At 35.9% G+C, this 10,000-nt stretch overlaps 1 protein-coding gene across 2 annotated transcripts in view; it reads right to left on the minus strand.

The window, feature by feature from the left end:
* The window catches only part of SLC4A4 (solute carrier family 4 member 4), a 1,959,050-nt gene that overhangs the window by 868,151 nt on the left and 1,080,899 nt on the right, over positions 1–10,000 (minus strand). Inside the window, exon 5 of one of the 2 annotated variants that reach the window (XM_044061142.1) lies at positions 4,471–4,631. In XM_044061142.1, the coding sequence (XP_043917077.1) occupies positions 4,471–4,631 (161 nt within the window). Of the gene's footprint in view, positions 1–450; positions 562–4,470; positions 4,632–10,000 lie in introns of those variants that run through there. The other variant, XM_044061141.1, reaches the window with a different exon arrangement.

A 10,000-nucleotide genomic window follows, 5' to 3' on the forward strand; every position in this document is an offset into this window, starting at 1 on the left:
TGCTTGTAGGTGTGTGCCACAAGTACGAGCATGTAATATACTCTGTAGGTAGTGTCACTAGTACAAGCATATAATATCCTAGTAGGTGTACAAGTACAAGTAAGTATACAACATACTTGTAGTGTGTGTCAAAAGTACTCACTTCTTGCCTTTTACAGATTTTCAGTTTACATTCAAATTGTTCTGTCTGGATTACATAAACTTTGTTCTCATTGTATGAAAAGTGAAGTAATAAAAAACAACTCATGATCTATGACTGTTCTACTTGCCCTATAGTTTTTAAAGTGAAAATAGGGATTTAATGTTCAAGTGTCAACAACACACTGAACAGTAAACACAATCTGCAGGTACTCTATCTTGCAACACTCCAAAACAGTTTCAGACACACAATATAAAACATCAGAGTCAGAAAAGGTAAGCAGCAATAGTGCAATAAAAATACGCCCTTACCTATCACCTGTGGTAATGAGGTAGCCTCCATATCCATAATTATACTTCCTTTTTCTATACATGTTCTTAGTTCAAAGAGACTATGCAATGATAGTGTGGCAACATGAGGCTTGCTCCAATCAGCCTCCCCGTGTTCCACCTTCTCTTCAAACTTAATCCACCTGGATCACCAAAGAGAAAATGTAAGCTGCAGAAAATGAAAACTTCAACAGCACTCACAATATATCTATATTCTACATCTAGAGCATGATCTATCCACAGATAGAGTTTTTTGCCACAAAGTGGATGACGCATTTCATTTCTGTCTGAAAAGACAAGAAGCCTTATGCTATATATATATATATATATATATATATATATATATATATATATATATATATATATATATATTTTTTTTTTTTTTTCTAAAAGCAGTCTGCACAGTCTGCAGGAAGTACAGTTACACAATTACAACTACTAATGTCAGTTTTAAAGCAGTGCTCAAAAATAAATGGAGTTACTAAGCTAATTGGCAAGAAATTCTTTAAACTATAGTGTGTGGTGAAAAACCTATATGTCTTATTACACGCTATACAAAAATGCTCATAACCTACTATGGAAACAGCAGAAGGTACAATTTTATTCTTACCAAACATAATAATGCCAGTTTACATTACATTTTTGTACTGACTGACTAGAAATTGATTCCTTGGATGACACCAGGTAAAGATCTTTGAAATGGTAGGACTCAGTCATTGCAAAAATACAACAATGAAAAATATGTTGTACTTTGGCCATGCCTATAAACTAAAATGGATTTTAAGTCAATATTTTGATTTCTAGATAAACTGCATAAAATATCTAGTTATACCACTCAAATGTCCAGATTACCATAGAATGCCCAGATTTTTGGGCTCATATTTTGGTCTGCTCCTCATAACATCTGCAGTTTTTGGCAAATCATTGAGGGTTGAAATCATTATATAATGATATACATTTGAATTTCAGATTTCATATCCTTCAGAAAATACATGCTTACACAAAGTATCATTCTAGCAACTTGTTAAGTTTATAAGAGCAGTATTTAAAATCTGTCCCTGATTTTGGGCCATTATTTTTTGTTTTCCCACATTTCTTACCATTAGAGATTGAGAGGTATGTTATTAGTAATTGTATACATCACAATACGTTTTCAAATTGGAAACACAAACAACTCTCTCTCTCTCTCTCTCTCTCTATATATATATATATATATACATATTTATATAAATAAATATACACAGACTATATATTAATGTACATGTCCACACATACACACATATTATATGTTATATAATTGTTTGTACACATCACTCACAAAATACAGACACATACATGATAACCAAAAAGCATTCTAGCTCATCTATAAGTCCCAAATCCAAGTCTATACCTATGCTGAAAGATCGAAATGAAACTAAATGTGAAATAAACATGGACCATTATTTGCAATCATTTAATTACAGAAAAACAACTGCATACACACACACACACACACACACACACACACACACACACACACACACATACACACACACACACACACACACACACAGACACACACACAGACACATACACACACATACTTGAGTGTTTCACTGTTTTTGCTTTGAAGAAGTTCAGTACAAACTTGTCGAAAAGTGTATGTTATTAATCGCACTTCAGCTTTTAACCAATAAAAGGCAGCTTACAACAGCTACTCCGTTGAGAGTGTCCTGGTTCCTCTAGTGTTTGTATCCTGCCTTTCGGAAATGTTCTGCTTGCCCTTTTACAATACGCAGTTTTAAAGGTAAACCATATAAAACATATACATATATGCACACACACACACACACACACACACATATATATATATATATATATATATATATATATATATATATACATATATAAAACATATATATATATATATATATATATATATATATCGTATATATACACACACACACACACACACACACACACACACACACACACACACACACACATGTATGAGACAAAGTTTGCCAGGACCTCTTGTAGGCAATGCGAATGTAATTTTTGGTGATCTTGAAATAAATCCTCACATGTCCTGTACCCTTCACTTTAGTACATGTTGCAGCTGCTAGATTCTTGGCTCATCAATATCTATCACTGAAATGTAGGGATTGCCTGCAAGCATTGCATGAAAGGCCTCTGTATATGCAGTTTACTTGTCAATCTGTGTAACCATCCTCACCTGTAATTATGAGCTTTGCAAAATGTCTGTGAGTTTGCTTCTTTTTTATGCCACAGTAAATGTATCACGTTACTGCTTGCGGAAATACATTTAAAAACATACACGTTTGCTGTTTTTTCAAAGTAAATATAGTGTTTAAGTAAAAGCAAGTTCAAAAGAAAATGCACTCTAATGAACATAAATATCAAAATGCTCAGCTTACTGACTATTAAAATGAAAAGAGTTGATACAGTGAAGTCTGGAACTGTGTCTGAGTGTAAGTCAAACAGTTTACAAGAAATGCTGAAAATTACTAAGTTTAAATTTCATGCTAGGTCCAGGTACAGAGTGCAATAATATGTTGTCTGAAAAAAGATTAATGCATGGACTAAAAGGCACAGGAAAAGAACTTGTTAACCTAACTAATCTATGAAGCTATGAACCTATTAACATTTTTAACAAATTCATGGCATGAAATAAAGTCACTTGGTAAAAAGCTACTGATGTTCATAAGTACAAGATCCTTTTCAAGCTTTAGCACTTAATAAATTAATTCTAATACTTTATCTGGCTTGTGAAATACAAGTAACGGTAAAATGTGCACATCTGGGTACAACTGCACAGCTGCAGGGAGAAATCTTGTATACAGCACCATGTCGTGATAATGTTGCCTTTTATGACTGCACTGATTAAGTAGGTTAGAATTAGGATGTTTGCCAGGAGAATATTGTATCCTATACAAATAATTCCTGAAGATAAATTTGCAGTGCAACAACAATTAACCCGAAAATAAAATCTAATGTTCAGAAAGCACAGCCCTATCAAAATATTTTAGATTTGGAAGACCACCTATTGTGCCCTCAGCCATGTGTCTTTTTGTTACATGCACACACAACTGAGTCATAAACTGGCAAGCCCATTAGGAAATGACCTGATCTGAAAAAAATGTGTTGTAGAGTAGAATGACCCAGAAAATAAAATACAAGCTCATTAAGCATATAATATGCTTGCAGGCGTGTGTTACAAGTACGAGCATGTAATATCCTTGTAGGTGTGTCACATATTGTAGTGTGTGTGTGTGTGTGTGTGTGTGTGTGTGTGTGTGTGTGTGTGTGTGTGTGTGTGTGTGTGTGTGTGTCACAAGTACAAGCACATAATATCATTGTAGGTGTATGTCACAAGTACAAGCATGTAATATCCTTGAAGGTTTGTGACAAGTACAAGCATATAATATCCTTGTACGTATGTGTGTTACAAGTACAAGCTTATAATATCCTTGTGTGTGTGTGTGTGTGTGTGTGTGTGTGTGTGTGTGTGTGTGTGTGTGTGTGTGTGTGTCACAAGAACAAGCATATGCTATGTTTGTAGGTGTGTGCCACAAGTACGAGCATGTAATATACTTGTAGGGTAGTGTCACTAGTACAAGCATATAATATCCTAGTAGGTGTGGGTCACAAGTACAAGTATACAACATACTTGTAGTGTGTGTCAAAAGTACTCACTTCTTGCCTTTACAGATTCTCAGTTTACATTCAAATTGTTCTGTCTGGATTACATAAACTTTGTTCTCATTGTATGAAAAGTGAAGTAATAAAAAACAACTCATGATCTATGACTGTTCTACTTGCCCTATAGTTTTTAAAGTGAAAATAGGGATTTAATGTTCAAGTGTCAACAACACACTGAACAGTAAACACAATCTGCAGGTACTCTATCTTGCAACACCCAAAACAGTTTCAGACACAATATAAAAACATCAGAGTCAGAAAAGGTAAGCAGCAATAGTGCAATAAAAATACGCTCCTTACCTATCACCTGTGGTAATGAGGTAGCCTCCATATCCATAATTATACTTCCTTTTTCTATACATGTTCTTAGTTCAAAGAGACTATGCAATGATAGTGTGGCAACATGAGGCTTGCTCCACCGCTCTCCCCCGTGTTCCACCTTCTCTTCAAACTTAATCCACCTGGATCACCAAAGAGAAAAATGTAAGCTGCAGAAAATGAAAACTTCAACAGCACTCACAATATATCTATATTCTACATCTAGAGCATGATCTATCCACAGATAGAGCTTCTGCCACAAAGTGGATGACGATTTCATTTCTGTCTGAAAAGACAAGAAGCCTTATGCTATATATATATATATATATATATATATATATATATATATATATATATATATATATATATATATATTTTTTTTTTTTTTTTTCTGGTACAGTCTGCAGGAAGTACAGTTACACAATTACAACTACTAATGTCAGTTTTATAACAGTGCTCAAAAATAAATGCAGTTACTAAGCTAATTGGCAAGAAATTCTTTAAACTATAGTGTGTGGTGAAAAACCTATATGTCTTATTACACGTTATACAAAAAATGCTCATAACCTACTATGGAAACAGCAGAAGGTACAATTTTATTCTTACCAAACATAATAATGCCAGTTTACATTACATTTTTGTACTGACTGACTAGAAATTGATTCCTTGGATGACACCAGGTAAAGATCTTTGAAATGGCAGGACTCAGTCATTGCAAAAATACAACAATGAAAATATGTTGTACTTTGGCCATGCCTATAAACTAAAAATGGATTTTAAGTCAATATTTTGATTTCTAGATAAACTGCATAAAATATCTAGTCATACCACTCAAATGTCCAGATTACCATAGAATGTCCAGATTTTTGGGCTCATATTTTTGGTCTGCTCCTCATAACATCTGCAGTTTTTTGGCAAATCATTGAGGGTTGAAATCATTATATAATGATATACATTTGAATTTCAGATTTCATATCCTTCAGAAAATACATGCTTACACAAAGTATCATTCTAGCAACTTGTTAAGTTTATAAGAGCAGTATTTAAAATCTGTCCCTGATTTTGGGCCATTATTTTTTGTTTTCCCACATTTCTTACCATTAGAGATTGAGAGGTATGTTATTAGTAATTGTATACATCACAATACGTTTTCAAATTGGAAACACAAACAACTCTCTCTCTCTCTCTATATATATATATATATATATATATATATACATATTTATATAAATAAATATACACAGACTATATATTAATGTACATGTCCACACATACACACATATTATATGTTATATAATTGTTTGTACACATCACTCACAAAATACAGACACATACATGATAACCAAAAGCATTCTAGCTCATCTATAAGTCCCAAATCCAAGTCTATACCTATGCTGAAAGACGTAAAATGAAACTAAATGTGAAATAAACATGGACCATTATTTGCAATCATTTAATTACAGAAAAAAACAACTGCATACACACACACACACACACACACACACACACACACACACACACACACACACATACACACACACACACACACACACACAGACACACACACAGACACATACACAAATAGACATGCGCCACTCACCAAAAGCAACATTTCCCAGTATGGGTGTCTACTGAAAGATTAAGATTATTAAATGTGATCTTCAGAACAAATGTGATTATGGGAAATATATACTCAATCTAAAAACTGCAGTATCTCAGGCAGTTTTCCTATTTCTGTAAAGAACAGCAACCTTGGATTTAGAATAAAGTAAGTAGTTGGGGAGTTGAGGATGGGTGCAACAGACATGTAGTGAGTTTTGGTCTTTTAAGTATTAGGACTCACAGCATTGTGTATATTACTCCCAATAGGCAAGCTTAGAACTTTAAAATAAAACATAAAATTAAATAGCTCCTAAAATTACTTCAATTAAAAATGATACACTGGCAAAATGATCTCACTTACGTTTAAACAAATTAAAATAAATTACAACAAACAAAGCCCCTACAAAACTAACAAATCCTAACATAGTCTTACTATTTATTTTTATTGATTTATTTTCCATTTGTTAACCGGGCTAGTCCAACTGGATATATTTCCATTTTCAGCAGAGGCCCGGGGAGAAAAGCTCCAAAAGTAACATAAAAAAAAAATTCACATTACAATTATGAAAGAAAATTATATTAAAAACAACAGAGCATTTGCTAGTTAAAAAGAATTAATTCTTATTTGAGCAACACAACATAAAGAATTTTTTACATTAATTTAAATGAAAATTATGTTAAAATAATCAGAGAGCATTAGCTAAAGAGATAATACTATTTCTGAAACTAATACCTAAAAGGATAAGACACACATTCATAAAGATATGGGAGGTAGCTTACAATACATACACAATTTCATTCATCTCAGTTCCTAGTTATGTACTACATTGCTAAAATAAGTAAAAACTAAATCGACATTTCAAAAAACTAACATTTATCTCACAGCAAGAGTACAAAGCTACTCAAAAGTGACTCCGTCCTTAAAAACCTAAACAAAAAAAAAAAAAAAACAGAAAAAATGAATAAACTACAGCCCCTTGGATTCAGAAAACTCCATAAATCCATTACACAGTGATGTAATAGGAGCCAATTAGCATGAGGGAGATGTCACTTTCTGGTATGTCAAATTCCATCAACTGTGGACATTGGGGAAAGGATTTTCGACATGGCAATGCAATGACATTGTCATTTTCATTGTTGTGGGTCACTGAAATGAACAAACAATGAAGTACATACTTTCCTAAACATTGTCTGCATCAGTGAAGAAGGTCTAGTCGGTGTCTCTTTGGGTCACTGTAGTAGTGCATGTGACATATGTGGCAGCTCTCACCTCCATGGTAAGGTAGCGTCAAACATCTGCCTTGTACTGTGTGCCATCAGCACATGCTCTCAAGGGTTCCTGTGCATGAAATATTTAACGCTGTCACTCAAATCCTGGAAGCTGAGCTACAATCAGTACTCTCAAAAGCCACAGCCAATTTACGGATCTTTTTTTTTACTCAATTTATGGATTCTTGATGAGAACAGTAGTACAGTCAACTCAATGCATTTACTGATATCATGTAACATGCATCAATGGGCACCATGGCAGAATGACATTGTGCGATGCCACCATGCAGGGACCATAAATGACTGGCATGGCCTGGATGACATTTGGGTGTAAATGATATGGAGGCTTGATTGTACGTAGCCTGTGCATGGCACATCTCACTCTATGATCAGTTCTATGATCATGAGTGATTATGCCTTTGCTCCTTTCTGGGTGACCAGGGTTCAATTAACACCCTTAGCAGTGGAGGAGATGACAAGGCGAGCTAAAGGAATGAAGGGACTGGGCTCTGGATATACACTGGAGGGGAGGAGTGTAGCCACTGTACTGCTGGGATTCCGGACAGCACACTGAAGATTAGTCTGGCCAAGATGCAGTGGGACTATAACAGAGGTAATACATTTCCATAAAATGTAAATGCCCTCATAGTGCCCCACTGCATACTCTGCAAGTGTGGATCCTCAAATACGCATGTCACCATAGTAGTACAGCTTGTGAGATGAAGGGGTAGCTGCCCCAAGTGCAATGTTACAAGGCATGATCGGTATGCTGATCGAATGCAGTGCAGTACATTACCAGCATTCAGAAATGAATGCATTATTCCATTGGTCAGAACTGTTGCACTTAGTGCTTCATGTGGGCATAATCAAATGTAGTAGCTTCTTGGCCCTACAGTTTAAAATGAAAGGCCATTCTATTTAATAATTAAAATGTTTTGGCTCTCCATATTTTTGTGGCATAATCTGTAGCAAGTGCTTGCTACAACTGTGGAAAGCAGTTGCTATAGTTTAAAATGTAAGAATCACATATGTTTTAATAACTGAAGCACCTAACAAGCGGTTGCTACAGTTTAAAGAGCAAGAAGAACATATTTTTATTAAATGAAACACTTTATCACTACATGTGTTTGTGGATAAACTGTAGTAACTGCTTGTTGCAAATGTAGCAATCATTTGCTGCAGTTTAAAATGAAAGAAGAGTTTGTTTTCTTTTTCTTTAATCCTGGGAGAAGAGGACCTTTTTTTCCCCTCAACTTAGAGGAGGAGAAGTGTCAAATTGAGGTATACATTGGGTGCCAGAATAGCTAGCTCTCCTTGGTCAACCTGACCCTCACCCCTTGTGGTCAAAGGGGAAAGATTAGGTGAATGTGGAGAAGAGCTGATGGAAATTGGGATGCAGAGGAAATGCCAAAAAAATGACTGCTTTGTAATGCATACAGAGACTACAACATAAGCAGAAGGATTTGCAGACTGCTGACTATGCTTATACAGGACATACAGATCTACAACTGCTGTGGTAAGTTTCTAGGGACAACAGCATGTGGGAAAATGTGTGGGTAACATTACTGCTGTTTTGCTATTGTTGTAGTTGCTGTAGGAAGAATTAGTCATCATTGGACTACTGAGAAATGCAGTCCTTTACTGACAATAGAATGAAGCATCTTTAATGATAGAAGTGTGAGAGGTAATTGATTTCCCAAGTGTATCTGTTGGGGGGGACCTCCAAAAGCAAACATATGGACTGAGAATTAGTGCTTGTGCAACAGGCTGCAATACATCAGGGTGAAGGGTGGTTTGTCTTAATGACATTACCATGTGCCATACTACCTCTGAGCCACCACTGGGGTTGCATGTAACATGCTTAGGGATGGCATGCAGTTGTTCTCTCCTTCTTGTTGTGCTGCACACCTACAAAGGCCATGAAGTACACACCACCAGACAGTGGTCATGTTATTACCATACCTGTCATTTGTGTGACACACCCTCTCTTGGGGACTGTGAGGAAATCAAAAGGCACACAGATGTATAGGTAATAGATGGTGCAGCCCACCACTAATGGGGAAAAACTGGGTACAGGTGCAGTTGTACAGCTGTATCCATCCTCATTTATACTTGAGGATGAACATGTGATGGTGAGAGGGCACGCTACACAGACCAAATATACAGATGCAGAGGCATCTACATACACTGCCATGGTAGGTTTTACCAGTACATACTATACAGTGTGCAGTGGTCTAGTAGAGGTACATCTACAACAAGATGCAGGCAGCTGCCCCATGGTAGCAACCTGTGAAGGAGACCTATGCCTGTGGGTGGATCAGGTGTTGCATAGTCTGTGCTTGCTGTGGACTACACATGTCACTGGCCTGTTGCTTACGGTATGTATTTCTTCACATTTACAAACCAATATGGTGAGAAAAGTGTGAGAAAATGTAAAATAATGGAGATGTTCTCCCAGGAAGGGACTGAAATCCTTCTGATGGCCCCCCATGAACATGGCTGGCAGATCTTCCAAACTGACAAAACTGAATGGGCCTTCCAAGATGGTGTATGACCACATCTTGTGGCAGATACTGGTGGCCATAATGTATTGCAACATCAACTGTGCAAAACAGTCACTGACTTGACCAAAGATGCCCAA

Source organism: Protopterus annectens, chromosome 2.part0 (genome assembly GCF_019279795.1).
Source record: "Protopterus annectens isolate FY-2018-M chromosome 2.part0, PAN1.0, whole genome shotgun sequence".
Taxonomy (NCBI): domain Eukaryota; kingdom Metazoa; phylum Chordata; order Ceratodontiformes; family Protopteridae; genus Protopterus; species Protopterus annectens.